General features: G+C 38.0%; 2 protein-coding genes across 2 annotated transcripts in view; one reads left to right on the plus strand and one right to left on the minus strand.

The window, feature by feature from the left end:
• LOC139751466 (uncharacterized) overlaps positions 1-24,113 on the plus strand; it is a 690,594-nt gene that overhangs the window by 642,017 nt on the left and 24,464 nt on the right. The window lies entirely within an intron of this gene.
• The window catches only part of LOC139751464 (uncharacterized), a 34,744-nt gene that overhangs the window by 7,375 nt on the left and 3,256 nt on the right, over positions 1-24,113 (minus strand). Inside the window, exons 3-11 of the mRNA XM_071666893.1 lie at positions 21,309-22,619; positions 18,571-18,758; positions 15,417-15,983; positions 14,231-14,460; positions 10,629-10,774; positions 7,201-7,310; positions 4,332-4,511; positions 3,184-3,412; positions 1,218-1,527 (exon numbers count right to left, since the gene is read on the minus strand). Of these exons, the coding sequence (XP_071522994.1) occupies positions 1,218-1,527; positions 3,184-3,412; positions 4,332-4,511; positions 7,201-7,310; positions 10,629-10,774; positions 14,231-14,460; positions 15,417-15,983; positions 18,571-18,758; positions 21,309-22,619 (3,271 nt within the window). The remainder of the gene's footprint in view (positions 1-1,217; positions 1,528-3,183; positions 3,413-4,331; positions 4,512-7,200; positions 7,311-10,628; positions 10,775-14,230; positions 14,461-15,416; positions 15,984-18,570; positions 18,759-21,308; positions 22,620-24,113) is intronic.

Genomic DNA, 24,113 nt, shown 5'->3' on the forward strand with positions numbered 1-24,113 from the left:
AGAAAAAAGTGGGTTTGGAAAACAACCAAAAGCAAAAAGCCGGTGATGTGGAGATGGAGGAAAATGAGGTTGAGGTACATATGAGTGTCCGCAGCAACTCGTTGATCATTCAGAGCTAACATAACAGTCAGTAAAACAAAAGACCAAAAGAATCACCCCTCCAACATATGATTCTTTCATGATGGATGATAAACAAATGTAAAAACTAATGTTGAAAAAATTTAATAAATAAGAACCTTCAGGGTTCAGGAGGAGGAGGATATACTCATGGAAGGAGATAGGGTGCAGCAAGGCATGAGATATGTAGCCTGCCAGCTGGTTCCTTCCCATAACACACCTGGATATATTAATATTTTTCCAGTGTTAAAGAAGTAAACCAACAACCAATCTTAGAATAACAATACAATACACTGAAACATATATATGATTAAAAATGAAACAGCTGCAGGTGAACCACGTGTTATGTGACGAGGCCATGGAGTGAGCTGTCTTTGATCAAGAGTGCACAGGTCACTAATACCATAACATTGGCAAAAACTCACTGACTAAGAGTAACCTGATTTAGACAATGGTGATTCAGCCAAAAACAGTGTTTGTAAGAGAGCTGCCACATCAACTTTAGGTGTTCAGGGTGACCAGAACTCTGCTTATCCCATGGATTATCCCATTTACTCTCATGACACTGGAGGAGAGAAATTATAATGTTTTGCAATGATGTTACTATCCCTCCATAGAAATGATTTCTTCAAAGCTTATAAGTTACATGGGCAAAGCAACTGTATGGATAATCCTTGTAAATGTTTGCTTCATTCCCCTTATAGATATAACTCCAGAAACAGATAGCTGACCCTTTGAGGTAAATTCTTCACATGCCCCCTTGTTCAGTTCCTGCTTCTAAAGAGTGTTATTGAAGAAAGTAAAGATTTCCAACAATATTTGCATCTGCCCCTCTTGGTCATCTGTAACTTGAAGAAAATATGCAGGTTGCATTTTTCTCCATGTATCCCTAGGGATAGATGATTCAGTAAGTATTTCATCAATAACTGTGTGCATAAAGCATGAAAACAGCTAAAATATATCTATTTGAAGGAGCATAAAAAATTAGTAAAAACATGTAAATCAGTTTAATACAGGCTAATAGTAGTAAGAGTAGCTTACGTTTATGTGGATGTATGTTGAGATACATGAAAACCATCTCAGCTTTCGACTAGACTTACCATGCCAAATAACTGCATCCTTGAGCAACGCGCTTTGCATCACAGTGCCATTCTCTGGTATCCATGATGGCAGCATAGTTTTACTTCCTATCATTATCTTTGCTACTAAGAAATTGTTCATTTTAAAGTAATTTTTGCTATCTTCTTTTCTGTGTGTCTTTCCCTTCTCAGTCTGTTTCATAGCTTCCTGAGTTGCCAAAGAACTGTCACTGTCTTCACTTTCCATTGAGTAACTCACAACATAAAGAAAAGAACTGAATTTGTAAAGGATGTGAAGACTCAAACTGCCACGCTGGCCATCACAAGAAACCTGCAGAAATTAGAATACTTTTAATATGTAGGAAAGGCTTTTGCCAAAAGCTTGCATTCATCAGAAGTTTAGCTTGTAGTATATAATCAGTTGCCTCAGTTTTTGTGGTACATAATTAAATTTTTTTAGTCAAGTAAACTAAAGCAAATATCAAGTCATATGAGAAACTCTTTTCTAAGTCTGAATGAGGGTGAAGTGATGGTACTACGTCATTTTTTTCAAATCATAATTTCTTTCTAAAATCACCAGTTTTAAGAAATTTGAATATAGAGTAGCTCTGTATATCACTTGATAACAAATGCTGTTGGGGCAAAGGGTACAGATACATGGATAAAGTGAGTGAGATGACAAAGATTATATAAGTGTCTGAAATGGAGGGGAAAAAGAAGAGGGGAAATCAAATTGGAGATGGAAGGACAGAGTGAAAAGTATTTTGAGGAGTCAGGCCCTGAACAAGCAGGAGTGTGAAAAGCATATACAGGATAGAGTGAATTAGAGTTTTGTGGTATATAGGATGCAACATGCTGTCAGTGGACTGAACCAAGGCATATGAAGTAGCCATGGTAAACCAAGGAAAGCTCTATGAAAACTGGTTGTGGATAGGAAGCGATGGTTTAGGTAAATTACACATGGTAGCTAGAGAATGTATGTGAGAAAAGGAGGCCTTTTCTTTATCCGTTCTTGGTGGTGCCATACTAACATAGAAAATGGCAAACTTGTAGAAAAGAGAAAAAAAGAAAAGACTACCAACAGAGTTAGTGAAGTTTATAATGAATAGGCAACTGAAAATTTTCTGTACCATTGCAAATGATAAACATAAAAGCATACCCTTTTTTTAGGATATAATGTAAAACTTTGATTCTCACCCCTAATCCTAAAGAATGGCTAAACACAGGTCCAGTGTGCAAAGTGACGTGAACTTTCGTTCCAACTCGACTGACCAAGTCACATCAAAGTCTCCATTCACATCTTCACCTTTACACATAAAACAGTTGTGTTGCATCAGATCATCCAACCATTCCTCTTGCCTTCATCTGAAATACTTTCAGTCCTAATCAGTTGTCCCAAAGAATTCAATCTTTTTTCCATTCTACCTCCTCTGTGCCTTCAACTCTATGTTTTCTTGAAACAGACATTCTCCATAACCATACCATCTTTTGAGTTTCATCCATGCACCTTTTTAAGGATTTCTGCACCCCACATATCCTTCTAACTTCCTTGTGCTTTGTTAGTCATCCTAAATCCAGCTTTATAGGTCTCAGTTTTATAGTACTCAACACTCCTATATACACTAATATATGTTTCACTCATTCAGATTTATTTCTGTCCTTCTTTCATACCTGTTCTGTATTTCCTTCCTCAGTGAGGTAGAATACCAAACAGGCAACTGAGCCTTAGAAGAAAGATTTCACTTGGCTCCTTCTTTTTCAAAGAAATGATACAGGAAGGAAGGATTTCCAGCCCTCCCCCTCTTAAGTCATAGTCTACAACATGGAGAAGGAGCAAAGATAATATTCTTTCTTCCCTATCCCCAAAGATAGGAGAGAAATAATTTCTGGTAATGTACATAGTTAATGAATTATTTGTGCTTTTAAATCCAATCAGAGCAATAAAATTCTTTCCAACCATTACAAAAATTTGACCTGTCAAGCTTACCTGTAGTGCCTCATGTAGTGACCATTGAGGGAGGTTGACAGGAGTAACTACTTCCTGTCCATTGTGCAAAAGGTCTGTTAATCCTAGGGTGACATTAAAAACATAGCAGTAAGTCTGTGGTGGACGGGAAGCTTGGTCCTGCAGAAATGAGTACAGAAGGGGATTCTCACATACTGCATCCTGGTAGGCTTTGTGCAGTGATGATATCAGAGAAAACAAGCCCGGATCCCTGAAAACAGTAGTGTGTGAGAAAGTCAAGCATTCATGTCATATATATGTTATGCTAAATTCCAAAGAGGAACTTTAAAGATATGTTTTTCTTTATGCCAAATTCATTTGATATACTTTTACCAGTATGAAGACTTCCCTTATCATTTTAGTCACTATATGTAAAAAAAAACTGTAAATGATATAATACTCTCTTACCATTCCTTCATACTGCTTCATGCCTTTTCTTGCACTTAGTACAAAGACACCTCTCAGACCCAATTGAGTCAAGTCATTTACTACACTCTCCTCATCTTCAAACTAACCAACACCTCTTTTCTCTAATCATTCATGACCTTTTTAGTTTTTTCACCTTATTTCCTCCATCAGTCATTTCTCCTCATCCCATGCACCTTCCCAAACAATTCATTTGCCTCCACATCAAATTTTCTGAATGATACCTACAAATGATGTAAAACACTTCCTCTTATTATCTATAATCAATTCTTGCCATGCATACACTCAAACTGTTTTTCATTCTCAGTGTCATTAAAGCACTTCAGTAACTTCAGATTCATTCCTGTTCCTCATCCTCCCATCCCTGCTGAATGCACCTTCTCAAGTAACATCATAATGCTGGGATTGCATTCAGACCTACCAGCTCATGGAACCAGGATTGATTTTTGAGGTTTGGCACATAGGACAGGGTGTTGCTTGCTATGGCATGTTTGGGGTTGGTCCCTCTTATTATATGAATCTGGACTAGCTCGCTACCTTGTATACTTCCATATTAAATATGCCTCAACCAAGAACTGTGTGATGGTACCTATGGATGCTGAATTTATTCTTTTCCTCCTAATTCTGCTGAGGGCAAGTAATTCTAGGCAATGTACCATTGTAACAAATACGAAAACTGCATGTGTTGTTAAAGGTCAACTTACTGAGTATTGGTGAGGCGCTGTGATATAGTGACTTTTGTTAATGTATGTGTGCCTCCTTCTCCTTCCAGTAAATCAGTTAGGTTACAAACAAGGGGACGGTTAGGGATCTTTACTGTGCAGAATGCTCCACCGGCATCTTGACCCACTACTTCCCACTCTTTAACCTCTCCAGCTGCTCCTCTGCCATGTAACAAATAAGGGCAAACACATTACTCAAAATTACTAAAGGATGATTTAAGATTAATACACATTAAATTTAAACAGCTCCCTTCACCTACTTTAATATGAGGTAACACTAGCGGTGGAAATATGCTTACCCTTCCTATTATACTCAAATCTTCCACAAAAAACAATTCTATTTCATTACCTCTTCACAGTATGATAAAAAAAAGCATTATACAGTTGGCCTCTATAATATGAAACTCATGGCTAGATACCAGAGTAGTACTAAGATTAATATGAATTAAAGTTTTACTATTATCATTAGCAATAATTCAATCTTCACATAAAAAAATTTAGAAAAACCTTTCTTCCTCAATGTTTCCTGGAAGCAAAGATAGTTTGTTTGGTTTCTTTTCAGTGAAACAACTTGCACCTGACTGGTCTCTCCTTAGGATTCCCTGACCTTTCTATGACTAAGACAGGCTGTCTTTCTCTCATCATTAATATCCCAACAACACGGGACTCTGCTTTATGGGCAGAATGAGGAGTAAGGGCAAGAGGCCAGGAGTAGGGAAGATGGAAAGAGAAAGAAGGAAAGTAGGTTTTTCATGTCTTAAAACCTCAGTTTTTACTTTACGCGCTTCATCCAGTAAGAAAAGATAATGTGAGGGTACCCATGTGAAGGATGAGGAAGCCTATGTGCTTGTATTAAGGCAATTATGATGAATCATTTATCACTAGGAGTCTCCCCATAGATCCCCTCAGAATGACATACCATTTGTCCAGATGATCCAGGAGAAACTCCAGATAATCCTGCTACCAATACCCTTCAGGGAAAGGTTTCCGAGGCAGGCATGAGCTCAGACATTGTTTCAGAATTGAGAGCACATAATAGCTTCCTTAACATGCCCTGTGATGTTTCTTGATGAGAGGCGTTTCATAGTGACAAAATTTTGGGACTGTTGAGTCAGTGGGCTGAGTGTCTGTCCTTCAAGAAGGCAATGAGAATATTCTCTTTGATGACGAAGTTTCATTCTTTGCGTACAACTTCAGCTTTGGAAATAATGAAACCCAGACCATACTCAGGTGAACCCTATGCAGGTGATGATTCTAGACATGATGAATCTCATTCACTTTATCTCACCAACCCAAGGCAAAGGTGATAAGAAAGAGTTTTTCTGAGGCAGGATCTACAGTGAAATTTAGCTTGGTGTAGTCTGATTTTAGAGACCCAGAACTTTTCTGAGGGACCAAGAGCGTTGAATTATAATAGTCGACCTACCATGATGTGGGTCACAACCTTAGAAAGCCCAGACACATTGGAAGGTAGATATTGACCTAGTGAGACCAAGGCATGACTTAAAGCAGGACCCAAGAAGAATGGAGAGAAAAATCTTTGAATAATAATTATTTATGGCCTAAAATATGTAAAACAATGCCTAGATGAAGTTAATGGAGCAAGAATAATGTTAGGTTTCACAGTTAGAAATACAAAATAATACAACATCGGACTTAATGAAATGTCAAAAGGATACCAGTAAATAGCTCTTGGAACTGAAGAACTTCTGAATGAAGTAAACCCCCAAAAAAATAGGCAGAAAGACATGCTTGGAAAGGTTTCTCCACGCATGATCAGGCATGAATGCAGGAAATCCCACAACTAAATGAAAGTTTCACATTAAATTCCAGTGGTTTGTCATAGAAGCTTTTATACAGTGGTGTGAGACCTATCTCCCTTTACCATATCCTGGTTACCCCTTTGAGCAAAACTTTTCAGCTATAGATCATTTATGTACACAGTTTCCAAATCCATTTACAACTGGCTCTGTATTTCAGATCAAATCGAACTACTTGATGTACATATAGCAATTTGCATCACCAAAAGGTACTATGGAAATAGAGCTTAGTGTTTTCACTAGTTGGCAAAAACTGTTGCATTCAATTGATTCTATTATCAAAAATAATGTTAATCAAAGATTTTGCCATAATCCCAGAAAAGTCTTTATCCAAGTTGAAACCATTCCTGAATTTTGTTTTCTTTTAAATCATTGCTCTTGCATCAGCAGTTTCACTGGTGCCGATATGGTTAGAGGTACACAGTATGCCTATCTCTAATACAATAGTCACATGAACCTGCTACCCATTTATATATTGGTGAACTGGAAGCAGATCTTCTAAGGGAGAAATAATAGCAAAGTGCTCTAACCTCTTGACCACTGAGCCACCAAACAGCACATATTTTGTAACCTTGAACAAAAAGAATTTACCAAATTCTTTTTCATTATGTACGGTAGCTAATGTCCATGCTGCATTAAGTGCCATGCTTCTGCAATGAAGGTGGGTTGAATAAGGATGAATAAGCAGGTGACAGATGGTACTCCAAATTAGTCACCTCTCTTGCAATCTATCAGACTCTATATGTTAAGTAAAAACCAGTACAATACTCATGAAATAATTCCAGAGATAAAACAGAAAAGTAAAACAGAAGAACCAAAGAGAAATCATTTTGTAAGGTTGAATATGGATAGCAAAAGAAAGCTATTAGTCATTGCATAGCTGTAAATAAAATGTTACTTTAAATCATGTGGGAGAAACTACTGACTAAGGTACATGGCAAACTGTTCTATACAGACCTACAATGGGTTACTGTACTTTATGTTGAGTACAGCATTCAGGGTATGACATAAAGTGAAAATACATTAAATACCTGTGACTGATGATGCGGTGTGCTCGAATGGAGATAGTAACAGGCACATCTGACACCCCACCACATTTTTCTATGGCTTGCAAAATTGTATAAGCAGGGTGAACATCATTCTGTTGAGATACTTTTAATCATATCTGACATCTGCTCTTCAACTATATAAAGCAATCAAATACAATTTTCTCAATCATGTGAAATATTCCAAGACAGTACACTTATGTACCATACATGTAACCCAATTACTGTACTCCTTGCAAGAGAACGTCTTATGAGGATATTTTTACATGGATTGAAATACTATGAAAGTATTTGAGGGAAAACTATAGAGTAGTCTATTACGCTTAGCTGTGGATGGAGTTCTTTGGTTTTAGCATATCATACATGACAAAGACTAGACATATGCAGATAAGACATTGTTTTTTGTTCCTGATGCTATCTTAACAAACTGGGAAGGAAAATTTGGATAAAAAAAACATTAAAGGATAGGCAAATAATTCCACAGTGGGATATGATAAAGACCAAGAAAAACTGTAAACAGATCTGATTATCATATATGTGGGCAGAAGAGACCATCATGAAATTTAATGAAGAGAAATTTGAAAAAATAGGTCATGGAACATCTATTGTAACAACAGTTGAATGCCTGCATACAAAGGCCCTACAGGATACAAAATAGAGAGTCAAGTAAACGTCAAGGACCTACGAATTATTACAAATGAAATTCTTGAATTTAAGGAACATATTGATAAGGGCATCATTAGCAACAACTGTCATTCTAACTTTCCATCATGTTTCCATTCTGACAGTACTATAGCTGTCTCTCCCATCGCCAAAGCAACTCTCTTTGGTTCCCGTTTCTCCCTTAACTCTTCCTTGGATGACTCTAACATTGCTTCACTCCCTGATGCTTCTCTTACTAATCCTATGCCCCTCCCTGTTATCTCTTTCCAAACTCTCTAAAAAAAGTTTCTCTGGACACAAGCAAGGTTTATGGACCTGATGGCATCCATCACCATGTACTGAAAGGGTGTGCCTCCTAACTCGCACCTGTCCTTGCTCTCTGTTCTGTTTCCTGCTCAAAACCAAAACTTTTCCTTCTTCTTGGAAGCATGCACTGGTACATTCTGTCCTTTAAAGTGTGACCATTCTAACTACCATTCTGTTGCTTTTACATCTACTATCTCCAAAGACTTTGAATCCCTCCTCAACTCCCACATCCTCAGACATCTTAATCTCAGTCATCTCTCTGAACACTAGTATGGCTTCCATAAGGTGAGATCTACTGGTGATATTCTTTCCTATCTTACTAATGTCTGATCACCATCCCGAAAGATTTTACGAAATCCTGTGTAGTTGCCCTTGATACTTCCTAAGCTTCTAGAAAGGTGTGGTATCAGAGTCTCCTATCTAAGCTCCACCTCTTTTGGCTTCCCTTCCCCACTTTGCTTCCTCTCTGGCCAATCTTTCTCCATGGTTGTTGACAGATCCGCCTCTCCCTCTTTCTCCATCAACAGCAGTGTCCCTCGAGATTCTGTCCTGTCTCCTACACTTTTTCTCCATTTTATCAGTGATTTTCTTCTACAAATAACCAGATGTATTCATATACTGATGACTCAGCACTGCATTCCTCCACATCCTTCAAATCTCCTCCTTCTCTCACTCATTCTACATCTCATCTCTACACAACTTCCTCAATAAATTCAGACTTGGATAGGATATCTCAGTGAGGTAGACAAAATTTGGTTTAGTTTAATGCCTCCAAGACCTTGTTTCTGCCCATCTCGGTTGAAAATTCCTCACAACTTTCCTCTCACCTTTCATGGATCTGTAACTCCACCTCTTGATTCAGTGAACATAGTTGGTATTACTGTAACATCCACACTGTCTTGGAAACCCCACATTAAATGAATAGCAAGTCTGCCTCTGAGAAACTGGCAATCCTGTTTAGGTGTTGAAATTTCTTTTCTTCTGAAAGGTTTCTCCTTTTAAATAGAGGAGCGATCCATCCTTATATGGAGTACTTCTCTCATATCTGGGGTGGTTCTGGCTCTGCATGTTTATTTGACAGAATTGAGTCAAAAGTGGTCCAGCTTATCTGCTTTCCCAGGTTAACTTCAAAACTTGACCCCCTTGCCCTGCACTGCAATATTGGTTCACTTTCTCTATTCTACAGGTATTATTTTGGTTTTTGCTCTCAAGAGCTGGCTGCGTGTGTGCTCCCACCATAAGCTAGACCAAGCAATACTCAGAACCTGCTGCATTGCACAATTACTCATGGCATTTGGGTGGGCTGTTTTGATAACTTTCTTTCAATACACTTTCAAGCCTTGGAACTCTTTCACCTCTCATAACTTTCCCAATGACTATGGCCTGGCACTTATTAAAAGAAAGGTTCTTCACTCCCTTCAAAGTTTGTAAATACTTTTCCTTGCCTCTTCTTTTTCCCTTTCATCAACCTCTTTTATATTTCAATTACATCCAAGCTTGACTGGAGTTTCTAACGTAAAAATAAGTAATACCATTAAATCAAACAATGAATGGTATGATGGTAAGAATTTTATAGCAAGAGACAAACTAATGATGATGTTTAATATACATACAAGAAGAAAACTGAATACAACTGTTGTATGGTCGTCAGTTAAGCAATTGATAATAAACAAATGAGAAAGAATACAGAAACACTTTATAAGCAAACTGATGGACTGAACTACCACAAACAATTGGAAGAACTTTACAGCATATTTATAATGAAGAAGAGTGAGATATATGGCAACATATGCTCAGAAGCAATCAGATGTTATAAAAAGCAACATTTTCAATCTGAAAGCAACTAAGTAAGAATGGTAGAGAGTCTTTAAATCAGGTATAATACCTGGTAACATACTAAATAAGATATCAGACAAAAATATATGAATACCTTGCAATTGGAACAGGCATCGGATAGATAGATAAATAGGAAATTCTTTGTTTCTTATGTGGTGGTACGTAAACTAAATTAAAACGTTCCCAATGAAAATATATTGAGACTACTAAACAGTTACACAAGTACCTGTCAATCAATATACTGATCAAAAGACCTATGAAACATTCCCAGTAATTGGTATAAAATAATATGAAAATATGTTGCATCAACTGCCAAAAATACGTAGAAAGGACTATTACACACTTTCCTATTCATTATTGTACATGTTTCAGAATTCTGAATTAAGTGTTCATGATTATGGGCATGAGGATTACCCTGAATAATCATCTTTATCAAGTATGCCATTTTCTGCACCTAAAAACTGGATAGAAACTGTTAAACAGGCTTTCAGTTATTACCAATTGTCATCATAATGCATTCAAGTGTCCAGGAAAAACCAAAATTTCAAAACAGTTGAACAAATAATGTTACCTAAAATTTTTGCTCTAAAAGTAATAGTGATGATTACCTGTGGTGAAGACTCCTCTGGTGTATCCTTCACAACAGTAAATCCTGGATTATTGCTGAATGTGATATCTTTGTTAACTTTAGAAACCAATGGATGATGTACTGCATGCTGCTGAGCCTCACACACAGATGGCAATACAGATGCATCTGGAAAGGGATTATATATATATATTAGACCTAAAACACAGAAAAGCATTGCTTAGTCAAGCTAAGGCTTAATAAGCACCGGCTGCCAACACACATATACAAATGGACCTCCATGGTGTGGCAGTCAGTGGTACTAAACATCATGATGCACCTGCTGCCTGGGGTCCAACCTGCATGGGTTTGAATCCTGGTTGTGGCAACCAGTCCACAGTCCACCCAACTATTCATCCAAAGGACTGGCCAATAGAATGGGTACCTGGCACAGGCTAGGGCGAGTGTGTATGTGCTTACATACATTGAAGTAAAGACATGGTACATACAGTATATACAAGGAGTATATACAAAGTTAAGAAGGGGCACCATGACCATAAAACTCTCCCCATAAAACACAAATAGTAATCACAGTTATTTGCATTCTAATCTCGACATTGATAAATGCATTTATAGTCAAAAGCATTTTCATCAAGATAGTATACTTTTTCTTGGTATTATACCATGGTGCTGGACAAAAATCTCATCTTCTCAGCTTATCACGTGCTGGGTGAAACCGTAGCCCTGGCTGTCGACACTCTGAGCCTGGAAATAAGCTGACCTTGTGCCAGTTGAAAATCAGCTTGTAAAGCAGGTGCTGCATCTATCTGCCATGCCCTTGAGAGTTTCTCCCTACTGCTGAACTAATTTTTCTTAATGGACACATTATATACAACTAGGAATGATGGCTCTTTAAGTGAAGTAATACTTGTGTGCACCATAGCAGCATGCTATCAGTACTAAGGTGTAGTTAAACGTCTGTCTTAACAGCATTCATAAGGGATCAAAAGTTTTCCTCGATTTTAATATGATACCTTGAAAAATACTCAGATGACCAGAAATGAGAAGAAAAGCAATTTTGTATAACTCATTTGCTACCAGTAGAATGTCATCTGTTACCAGCCACTATCAATATAGCAAAAATGTTTTCTTTAAGAGGTGACCATTGATTGTACATGCATTTACTGACAGTTCAATGTAATATGTAATGTTTTTTTTTTTTTTTTTTTTTTTTTTTGCCGCTGTCTCCCGCGTTTGCGAGGTAGCGCAAGGAAACAGACGAAAGAAATGGCCCAACCCACCCCCATACACATGTATATACATACGTCCACACACGCAAATATACATACCTACACAGCTTTCCATGGTTTACCCCAGACGCTTCACATGCCCTGATTCAATCCACTGACAGCACGTATACCACATCGATCCGGTATACCACATCGATCCAATTCACTCTATTCCTTGCCCTCCTTTCACCCTCCTGCATGTTCAGGCCCCGATCACACAAAATCTTTTTCACTCCATCTTTCCACCTCCAATTTGGTCTCCCACTTCTCCTCGTTCCCTCCACCTCCGACACATATATCCTCTTGGTCAATCTTTCCTCATTCATTCTCTCCATGTGCCCAAACCATTTCAAAACACCCTCTTCTGCTCTCTCAACCACGCTCTTTTTATTTCCACACATCTCTCTTACCCTTACGTTACTTACTCGATCAAACCACCTCACACCACACATTGTCCTCAAACATCTCATTTCCAGCACATCCATCCTCCTGCGCACAACTCTATCCATAGCCCACGCCTCGCAACCATACAACATTGTTGGAACCACTATTCCTTCAAACACCCATTTTTGCTTTCCGAGATAATGTTCTCGACTTCCACACATTCTTCAAGGCTCCCAGAATTTTCGCCCCTCCCCCACCCTATGATCCACTTCCGCTTCCGTGGTTCCATCCACTGCCAGATCCACTCCCAGATATCTAAAACACTTTACTTCCTCCAGTTTTTCTCCATTCAAACTTTCCTCCCAATTGACTTGACCCTCAACCCTACTGTACCTAATAACCTTGCTCTTATTCACATTTACTCTTAACTTTCTTCTTTCACACACTTTACCAAACTCAGTCACCAGCTTCTGCAGTTTCTCACATGAATCAGCCACCAGCGCTGTATCATCAGCGAACAACAACTGACTCACTTCCCAAGCTCTCTCATCCCCAACAGACTTCATACTTGCCCCTCTTTCCAAAACTCTTGCATTCACCTCCCTAACAACCCCATCCATAAACAAATTAAACAACCATGGAGACATCACACACCCCTGCCGCAAACCTACATTCACTGAGAACCAATCACTTTCCTCTCTTCCTACACGTACACATGCCTTACATCCTCAATAAAAACTTTTCATTGCTTCTAACAACTTGCCTCCCACACCATATATTCTTAATACCTTCCACAGAGCATCTCGATCAACTCTATCATATGCCTTCTCCAGATCCATAAATGCTACATACAAATCCATTTGCTTTTCTAAGTATTTCTCACATACATTCTTCAAAGCAAACTCCTGATCCACACATCCTCTACCACTTCTGAAACCACACTGCTCTTCCCCAGTCTGATGCTCTGTACATGCCTTCACCCTCTCAATCAGTACCCTCCCATATAATTTACCAGGAATACTCAACAAACTTATACCTCTGTAATTTGAGCACTCACTCTTATCCCCTTTGCCTTTGTACAATGGCACTATGCACGCATTCCGCCATGAGTCATACATACATTAAATAACCTTACCAACCAGTCAATAATACAGTCACCCCCTTTTTTAATAAATTCCACTGCAATACCATCCAAACCTGCTGCCTTGCCGGCTTTCATCTTCCGCAAAGCTTTTACTACCTCTTCTCTGTTTACCAAATCATTGTCCCTAACCCTCTCACTTTGCACACCACCTCGACCAAAACACCCTATATCTGCCACTCTATCATCAAACACATTCAACAAACCTTCACAATACTCACTCCATCTCCTTTTCACATCACCACTACTTGTTATCACCTCCCCATTTGTGCCCTTCACTGAAGTTCCCATTTGCTCCCTTGTCTTACGCACTTTATTTACCTCCTTCCAGAACATCTTTTTATTCTCCCTAAAATTTAATGATACTCTCTCACCCCAACTCTCATTTGCCCTCTTTTTCACCTCTTGCACCTTTCTCTTGACCTCCTGTCTCTTTCTTTTATACATCTCCCACTCAATTGCTTTTTTTCCCTGCAAAAATCATCCAAATGCCTCTCTCTTCTCTTTCACTAATAATCTTACTTCTTCATCCCACCACTCACTACCCTTTCTAATCAACCCACCTCCCACTCTTCTCATGCCACAAGCATCTTTTGCGCAATCCATCACTGATTCCCTAAATACATCCCATTCCTCCCCCACTCCCCTTACTTCCATTGTTCTCACCTTTTTCCATATGTAATGTATAAAAGAAAAACTTAGCCTCCTCACCACCCAAGGCAGAGGACCTTTACACTTCTACCCTTAGCTTTAATGTTAAGCACAAAAATTAAGGTAGTTCCATGTCCACAAACAGATCATCATCTCCAGTGTTTGATAAATCATACCCACCACCTGAACATGAACAGGTCCAAGTAGTCAAGATTATCTTCTTTTTCTTTTTTGTCATATCTGTAGATACTGTCTGGGATAAGTTTCTGTTTCCATTTCTTAGATCACTGTTTGAATTCATGACCTCTTCTTTCACCTGCTTCTCAGTCATAACAAATTGGTTCTCTTGTATTGTGAAGTATGAAGTAAAGATTACTGGGGTGCTGTGAGAAGCAAGATCTAAACGCTGCCTGAAATGAGAGATAGAATCATTACTTCAGAGAAGGGTGGCTAGATATGTTTTGACATGGAAATTTATATTTTTCATGAGCCAACAAATGTAAAAGGCAAGGTAAAATGTTAAAGGTAACTCTTCAAATTGAACTTTACCGAAACTGACATGTAGATTCCATTGCCAAGTATTTTCATGTTCGTACCAAGTCTCCAGCTTTACACGTGATAGAGATAAGCAAGGCTAAATCCTTAGAGGAGATTTTGCATGCATGATGTTAATTCAGATGGGAGGGTATTTCAATCACTTACAGTACAGAGAGAGAAACTCACATTACATGTAACCAAAATTCAAGTTAAAACTTTGATTTCAGTTGAAAAAAAAAAATTAGGGGCAGGAGTAAAATATCCTTCTGCTTTAAAGACTTATATTTGTACTATTTGGAGAAATACTTAAAAGACAAGCTTTTTCATTTACTTGACAGGAAAATTAGACCACCATACTGAAATACTTGCCATCCATAAATAACTACAGTGAGCTAGCTAATCATAAACCATGTATGATCAAAACAACTATTATCCCCCACCCCACACTTCTCAAATTTCCATTCATACCATATATATTGCCCATGTATTTCCTGCATTGCTGTAGTAGATGGAGAGATGGGAGTTAGGCTACCTTAAAACATTGTTGAGCTTTGTATTGTTGCAGCCCTTGTTTGACTGTTTAAACATATTTCTTAGACACAAAAAAAATGCATGAAAAGAATTTGACCAAATCCTGAGTAGTTTGAACCTAATCATAAAATGCAGAAGCATCTTCATTGAAAATAACTACCTTCCTCAACCATGTTTTCAAATTGACTTTTAAATGCCGTTGATAACATTACTGTAAGAGTACTTTAATATTTCTATTATCAACCTATCTTAAAAACCATACAGAAATAATTCTAAAACAAATGTACAATATACATACCATGGGGAGTAAACTTTAGCCATGTCATTTACATGCAGGGTAATGTCATATGTTTGCTCACTTAAAGCAAAAAACACACAATATCTTCTTTTGTAGTTGTCATTTCCTTTTTCAGACTTGTATTCCTTTTCATTCTCCATTTTCATTCCCCTTTGCAACTCCTCTGGGTTGCTGTGAATTACTTCACATAGAGCTGCATTATTTGGCAATCTCCCTCCAACTTTCAAAATCCTAAGGTCCATGCACTTTTTAGGCATGTGTAAGGAATTCCCTTTAGATAAGCCTGATGCCTCTGGTGATGATACTGGACTTTCTACAATAATGTTCTGTAAGTTCCTAACCACCGATGAAAAACCTTTATGAGAATTATCCATCAACTTCTTCGCACTAACTCCAAGATGATGAGAAGAGAGAACAGTTGATTTTGAATCTACTGTGGAAACCTTTTTCTGCAAAGAATGAGGCTTTTGACATCGTGGACTTTTGAGAGACATCTGATGAGTCCACATGTGAACGCTGGATTGCCAAGACAGTATCAGTCGATGTAATCTCTCAGCTAGGCCATTCCTGAAGAAGCAGAATTTTTTTTTTTGTTTGGAGTTGTGTGTCATGAATTGAAACATTTATAATTTATAATTATAACAGTGAATGTAGGTTTGCGGCAGGGGTGTGTGATGTCTCCATGGTTGTTTAATTTGTTTATGAATGGAGTTGTTAGGGAGGTGAATGCAAGAGTTTTGGAAAGAGGGGCAAGTATGAAGTCTGTTGGGGATGAGAGAGCTTGGGAAGTGAATCAGTTGTTGTTCGCTGATGATACAGCGCTGGTGGCTGATTCATGTGAGAAACTGCAGAAGCTGGTGACTGAGTTTGGTAAAGTGTGTGAAAGAAGAAAGTTAAGAGTAAATGTGAATAAGAGCAAGGTTATTAGGTACAGTAGGGTTGAGGGTCAATTCAATTGGGAGGTGAGTTTGAATGGAGAAAAACTGGAGGAAGTGAAGTGTTTTAGATATCTGGGAGTGGATCTGGCAGCGGATGGAACCATGGAAGCGGAAGTGGATCATAGGGTGGGGGAGGGGGCGAAAATTCTGGGAGCCTTGAAGAATGTGTGGAAGTCGAGAACATTATCTCGGAAAGCAAAAATGGGTATGTTTGAAGGAATAGTGGTTCCAACAATGTTGTATGGTTGCGAGGCATGGACTATGGATAGAGTTGTGCGCAGGAGGATGGATGTGCTGGAAATGAGATGTTTGAGGACAATGTGTGGTGTGAGGTGGTTTGATCGAGTAAGTAACGTAAGGGTAAGAGAGATGTGTGGAAATAAAAAGAGCGTGGTTGAGAGAGCAGAAGAGGGTGTTTTGAAATGGTTTGGTCACATGGAGAGAATGAGTGAGGAAAGATTGACCAAGAGGATATATGTGTCGGAGGTGAAGGGAACGAGGAGAAGAGGGAGACCAAATTGGAGGTGGAAGGATGGAGTGAAAAAGATTTTGTGTGATCGGGGCCTGAACATGCAGGAGGGTGAAAGGAGGGCAAAGAATAGAGTGAATTGGAGCGATGTGGTATACCGGGGTTGACGTGCTGTCAGTGGATTGAATCAAGGCATGTGTATGGGGGTGGGTTGGGCCATTTCTTTCGTCTGTTTCCTTGCGCTACCTCGCAAACACGGGAGACAGCGTCAAAGCAAAAAAAAAAAAAAAAAAAAAAAAAAAAAAATAATAATTTATAATTATAACATGCAGCTATTGCACTTACTAGTGTCCCACCACAAAATTAATATACAGCAATAAAAAGAATATGCTAATGAACTTATGTGCAAAAATCTGAAGGTCATGATTTTAGTATCTTTTTTTGCCTAATATACATGTTTTAAATTTGAAATTCAGATCATTCACAGCTTTACTGTACCAAAGTATAGCAAATGAGAAAACGTTTTTCCCAGTTAGCACGGGTTGCAAATTTATGTTGTTATGTGCCCAAAACTGTAATCAGCTTGTCAGCTCTATAGATGGTACCTATGAGGTAAGTACTGCATTAAGTTCCTATCTGGGGTAATGACACAGTGCCCCACATACCATGTGTGCAATAGCAGGACACTAGATTAACGACAGATGTATCAAGTGATTGACATCAAATGTGAAAAAGAAGAAAGTGATTCAAACTAAAGCTTTTTTGTTCCATTTTCATGAACATAGTAGATGATCTACTGGTTTTAGGTTGTTTTTGGCAAATGAAAAGCAAAGAAGGTTTGCCATTTCTGAAATGGTACTAGAAACATAGATGTATTTTAATCATGATGATTAAGTTTAAGAAAGTGAAAACACACAAAGTTTTGATTGATGAGAAACTTCCTTAAAGCCATGACAGGATGTGAGTTGGTGGAACTGCTTGCATCACAGTCTGAGGATGTTCCATTAGATGTCAAAATACCATCAAATTCCTAAAGAAAAATTTTTAGATTCTCACTAACCACCATTTATTAATATACTTTGGCCCACATCACATGTTTTGTATGTCATTCTCCCATTGTATGCATAGAATTCCAGGCTACATATGGCAAAAAAGTGAGAATTGTGGACCCCTGACTCAAGTTGGTAAAGCTTCCTTAGCAATGGGAGGTTTGATGCATACAAAAACAAACCTTGGATAGCACAAGACACTTGGTGAATACTTTCACAGATTCCTTATGGATCATTTTGTATTTTCATGTCTGATGAAGCCTCCTCAGGACCATTAGACAAGCAGGTTCCTTAACTTGAATATCCATTTCTGACAACAGTTGTCGAAATATTGTTATAGATGTTTTTTTGCATTCATTGCAGAATATTCCCCTGAAAACTTATCTGGCCAAAAACCAAGTAATAAAGTCACATTATCTACATTTAGTGGGTCACCTTTTCTGAGTAGGATGCCAATTAAAGTAACCCTTAGAGGAAGAAAGAATTTTCTCTGAATATTTATCAATATACATAATGTTCGAAACTACAAGTAAAATCCTGATTTGGGATTCGCTTAAGTCCTTACATTTAGAATATTCTCATTCTCTTGAAAGTCTTACTGATAAGTTTGACACAGTCTTGAACATCATTTGGGAGTTGCCTCCTAACAATTATTTACATAAGAAACAGAGCAAAGAAAGAGCAAGAGATCAACAAACTTTTTAGCCTTCTTCTTAACTGAATCCATCGCATCCTCAGTCTCCTCCTTACTTGATGGTTTCTCTGGTGTGTACTGTTGAAGGGCTTTGATCCAGTCAGAACCAGTCTTGATTTTTTCATTTGGTTCTTCATTTATAGTTCCTGGTGAGACAGCTGACCCCGTAGAAATGCTTGGATCATGACTTACCTGTGTATGTACACATAATTTCCACATCATTGATAACTTTCTTCACAAAAAAATTTGACTACAAAACCTTCAAAGATTTAAAGAATTACTGTTAATGATATAGAGTACATGCACATAATTCAGACTACAAAACCTTCAAAGATTTAAAGAATTACTGTTAATGATATAGAGTACATGCACATAATTCAGTCTCTTGAAAATTTGTACAGATGATTTAATTTACATTAAATACAGGCATACGTTAATATGTAATGTGTACATTCAGTGAATGGTGTTATAACCTTCCAGCAATAAGGAAACTTGTTATTTCAAGCCCAAATAAAGTATGGGAATTATTAAGATTCAATTTAAGATATACACTGAAATAATTCCAGTACAAGAAAATAAAATCTACAAATCATTTATGGAAAAATCTGCATCTTTAAGACAAAGTAGATTTATAGCACACCTAAGAAATCAAGATCAAGATGAACAAAATCAAAAGGCTGAGCTCTATGGCATTTTGCCCTAACAGGATAATCAATAATGAGGCACTCATCGTAACTAAGGTATGCATGTGATAGTTTTGTTTTATCAGGGCCAAATAGGGAAAAAATTAGGAATAATTAGCATATGTATTATTAACAGAAAGAAGAAAAGAGAAAACGATGTGTTGAAAATAATTTGAAAGGTGTACATGTGGAAGCCTACTGATGAAATAAAACAATGTAGGACATAAAGCAGATGATAGCTAAGTTTTTTTTTTTTTTTTTTTTTTTTTTTTATACTTTGTCGCTGTCTCCCGCGTTTGCGAGGTAGCGCAAGGAAACAGACGAAAGAAATGGCCCAACCCCCCCCCCCATACACATGTACATACACACGTCCACACACGCAAATATACATACCTACACAGCTTTCCATGGTTTACCCCAGACGCTTCACATGCCTTGATTCACTCCACTGACAGCACGTCAACCCCTGTATACCACATCGCTCCAATTCACTCTATTCCTTGCCCTCCTTACACCCTCCTGCATGTTCAGGCCCCGATCACACAAAATCTTTTTCACTCCATCTTTCCACCTCCAATTTGGTCTCCCTCTTCTCCTCGTTCCCTCCACCTCCGACACATATATCCTCTTGGTCAATCTTTCCTCACTCATTCTCTCCATGTGACCAAACCATTTCAAAACACCCTCTTCTGCTCTCTCAACCACGCTCTTTTTATTTCCACACATCTCTCTTACCCTTACGTTACTTACTCGATCAAACCACCTCACACCACACATTGTCCTCAAACATCTCATTTCCAGCACATCCATCCTCCTGCGCACAACTCTATCCATAGCCCACGCCTCGCAACCATACAACATTGTTGGAACCACTATTCCTTCAAACATACCCATTTTTGCTTTCCGAGATACTGTTCTCGACTTCCACACATTTTTCAAGGCTCCCAAAATTTTCGCCCCCTCCCCCACCCTATGATCCACTTCCGCTTCCATGGTTCCATCCGCTGACAGATCCACTCCCAGATATCTAAAACACTTCACTTCCTCCAGTTTTTCTCCATTCAAACTCACCTCCCAATTGACTTGACCCTCAACCCTACTGTACCTAATAACCTTGCTCTTATTCACATTTACTCTTAACTTTCTTCTTCCACACACTTTACCAAACTCAGTCACCAGCTTCTGCAGTTTCTCACATGAATCAGCCACCAGCGCTGTATCATCAGCGAACAACAACTGACTCACTTCCCAAGCTCTCTCATCCCCAACAGACTTCATACTTGCCCCTCTTTCCAGGACTCTTGCATTTACCTCCCTAACAACCCCATCCATAAACAAATTAAACAACCATGGAGACATCACACACCCCTGCCGCAAACCTACATTCACTGAGAACCAATCACTTTCCTCTCTTCCTACACGTACACATGCCTTACATCCTCGATAAAAACTTTTCACTGCTTCTAACAACTTGCCTCCCACACCATATATTCTTAATACCTTCCACAGAGCATCTCTATCAACTCTACAAAAGGAAAAACATATGGTGCAGTGGATAAAGGAATGTAGGAAAAGAATAAAAAACAAAGCATTAGTGAATATGTGCTTTGTGATTGTCAGAGAAACAATAAAGATAAACATGATCTGCTTGATTAATCAATTCAGCATGCAAAATGTAGGTCCTGAAGGATGAAAAACCATCCCTCTTCAACAAGGAAAGCCCCATAACCACCTATGAGTGCCTGCTCAAGGAGGGGAATGAAATACTGTTTCATCCCTTAAAAATAACATTTGTCCTTCAGGATTCACTCCTTTTGACCATCATAAAATGTATCAGGTCAGTAGATGCTAATTCACAAGGCTTGATAATTATACAGGAACCTTTACAGGTCTACGAAGCCAGAACACTGAGGTGAGAAGCAAAACATCAAGTTCTGTCAGGAGCTGAATGGCTGTATCCACAGCATGTAAATGGGAGTAGCCTTAAAGATGGCAAGGCCATATCCACAGTATATAGTACAGTAATGGTTTTGTACAAATTGTTCATCATTACTCTTACCAAAGAAAATGTTCCAGAATTGTCTAAGGCTTCTTTGCATGGTGAAGAAATACAATCAATTCCACCATCAGACTGGCTGTCAGGTTCTTTGCTCCTTGGAGTGTCATTTTGGGAACTAGTATGTTCAATGTCAACATCATCTCCAAATTCTTTCTCCATATTTTGTAACAGAGATGCTTTTAAAGTTGAGAGTCTTGAATTGCTTGCAGGAAGGTTATTATGTTGAAGGTTCTTTTGTGAATTCCACTGAGCTCCTGTTTTAAAACAAAACTGCGATTCAGTGGATGTATGGTCCGTATCAGTATTCATCTTTTCTGTAAAACGTTTTTCATAAAATTCTTTTGCAGGTTCAGTTTGCAGAATGGGCAACTGTTCAGCAGATTCAAGTGATTCTGTATGATCTGCTTTTTTTACTTCTACTCTATGAAAGTCTTGACGTCCTAACTCAGAAAATTTATAATTGAGATTTCTTCTCTTAATTTTTGATCTGACTCTATCTTCATCTGGATCAGTAACTTCCTTAGCAGGAGTCTTGGCTGCATTTTGTGTCATATCCCCACAAAATTTGGAAATTCCTGGAACATTGATTGATTTTCTGGGAGCAAAATCATCGTTATGGTTTCTTTCAAAAGGTGTGAAATTATATACAGTTCTTTGCTTCTTTACAATCCTTAGTGATCCAAAAACAGGGGAAGTTGGTTCTTCTATATCTATGTCTTCATCTGAAGATCTTAAAGTACTTTTAGACACCTGTCCTTCCACTGTACTTTTGCAGCGCTGTGAACCTATAATTGGTGATAGTGTGAGGTCATCTTCACAGTATCTTTTCTTGTCATCATTTGCTTGTTTTGGAGTTTTGAATGGATCCACTTTGACATCTGCATCAGTATTAACTTCACTATTATACTGATTATGATCAGAAATACTTTTATACATGCTGCTTGATGCCAAAGAATTTTCAGTAGAAATGAAAACATCTACATCTGGAGTTCTTAAGCCTTCTAATCTAAGGGGGTCATGTTTCAGTTTTCCAGTAGATTCTGAAATCTTTGCAGTAAATGAACAGTCTCGACCATCATCAGCTTTTGCTATTTTATTGTTCCTACGTTCACTTTTACTTAGGAAAGTGGGTACTGTTTTATTTTCTGACAGGTTAATGACTTTTTCCCTGGGAAAAGTGATATTATTTGTTGGCTGGTCTTTACTCTCCTCATCGCTGCTTGACCACTCAATTGTATTGTGTTGACTTGATGGTATCCTAGGAGAAAGTGGTAAGAAGTCCTTTAGACCAGATTCTCTTGCACTCCAACCCTGAAATTAAATGTTGAGAAATTAGAGCATTTGTGCTAAAACATGTAAAACATTCTACTTATTCATTTTAAAAATCTTCATCGCCCTGATTTTTCTCCCTAATTCTAAAAGTCTAAAGCAGAACCTTAAGTGAAAGCCCAGAGTGAGACGGGGTTGTTTGGATCTTATCATACAATCAGCATTGCAACATGCAGTACCAGTTATGTTATGACAAGTCATTCATAAGAATGCAAATGATAGTTTTATATCTGTTGTTTATTTAAATATATATTTGTTATATGCAAACAGTTTACTGTTTACACCTTTTACCTACCAGTGAAGCTTTCTATCAATGCCCTTACAACTCTTTTTTTTCCACAGTTGTGGAAAATTTTAAATATTTACAAAATAAAAATCATTGAAAATATAAGTAAATCATATCATGAACAATCCAAGAACAAGCTGCTTCGTCATCAGTTCTGCAGATACCAGTGGAAATGTTGACACCATACATATTTCAGCATTTTTTTTTCTTCACATATTGATGGATAAGTATTATTTTGCTTTTATTTAAAATCATCATAATTCATGCATATACTTTATCGGAAATCTTTGTCCAGATATTTTATGGCAGCTACATCTGAACAAACTGTGTAATACCTTCCTCCTACACACTTAAAGGATAACTAAGCATTATATGTTGTGTGAAGGCATTCAGCATCCATATGTGCCCCACCCTACCATACCCAGAACTTACCCTTGATAGCATAAGCAAGAAATCTCACAGGATAGAGTGAACTGGAGCAATGTAATAAACCGAGGGTGACATGCTGTTAGTACACTGAATTCTGGTATGAAGGAACTGAGGTAGGTGGTGATGGAGTAAACAGTTTGATAAGCCTTTAAAAGTAAATTTATCCATGATATTTATGTTTGATGATGTATTTGGCCATTATAATACCTGTTGTAATATTTCCATGATAGAAGACTGTGTTCCTTAAAAGGTGGCTGGAAATATGAAAAAATCTAATGCTGTTTTGCTTTATAATTATCAAAGGCATTTAATTGAAAAAACCTTACTTTATAATTAAATATTTCATTATCAGTTGAAAATAATAATGAAAAATATTATGAATTTTCTTCATATCTGTCACTTGTACTTCATCATAACTTCCTGCCCCAAGAGTCCCTTCTATCATCATAATGCTCCCCTAACACTCAGAAAGCTGGCCATGTCTATCACACATCACCAGAAGTCATAAGTGTTGTGAGATTGTGTGCATCTATGTGCAGAATGTGTAGGGCAATTGAGTTGTAATTGCTTAATGTCTTTTCTATGATGGTTTCCTTGTAGGCGTCAAGGGTCTTGGGATATGTTAAAATGGTATGAGATGCAGGATGTGCTGCTTCAACACAAAGAAGGTAAAACTTGTCAGAGGAAAGTAAGCGAATCTGCCAGATGACAGCTCATAAGTCATCATTTCACCATTCAAAGCCAATCCGTGTGGTCACTGT

The sequence above is a fragment of the Panulirus ornatus genome, chromosome 11 (genome assembly GCF_036320965.1).
Source record: "Panulirus ornatus isolate Po-2019 chromosome 11, ASM3632096v1, whole genome shotgun sequence".
Classification (NCBI taxonomy): Eukaryota; Metazoa; Arthropoda; class Malacostraca; order Decapoda; family Palinuridae; genus Panulirus; species Panulirus ornatus.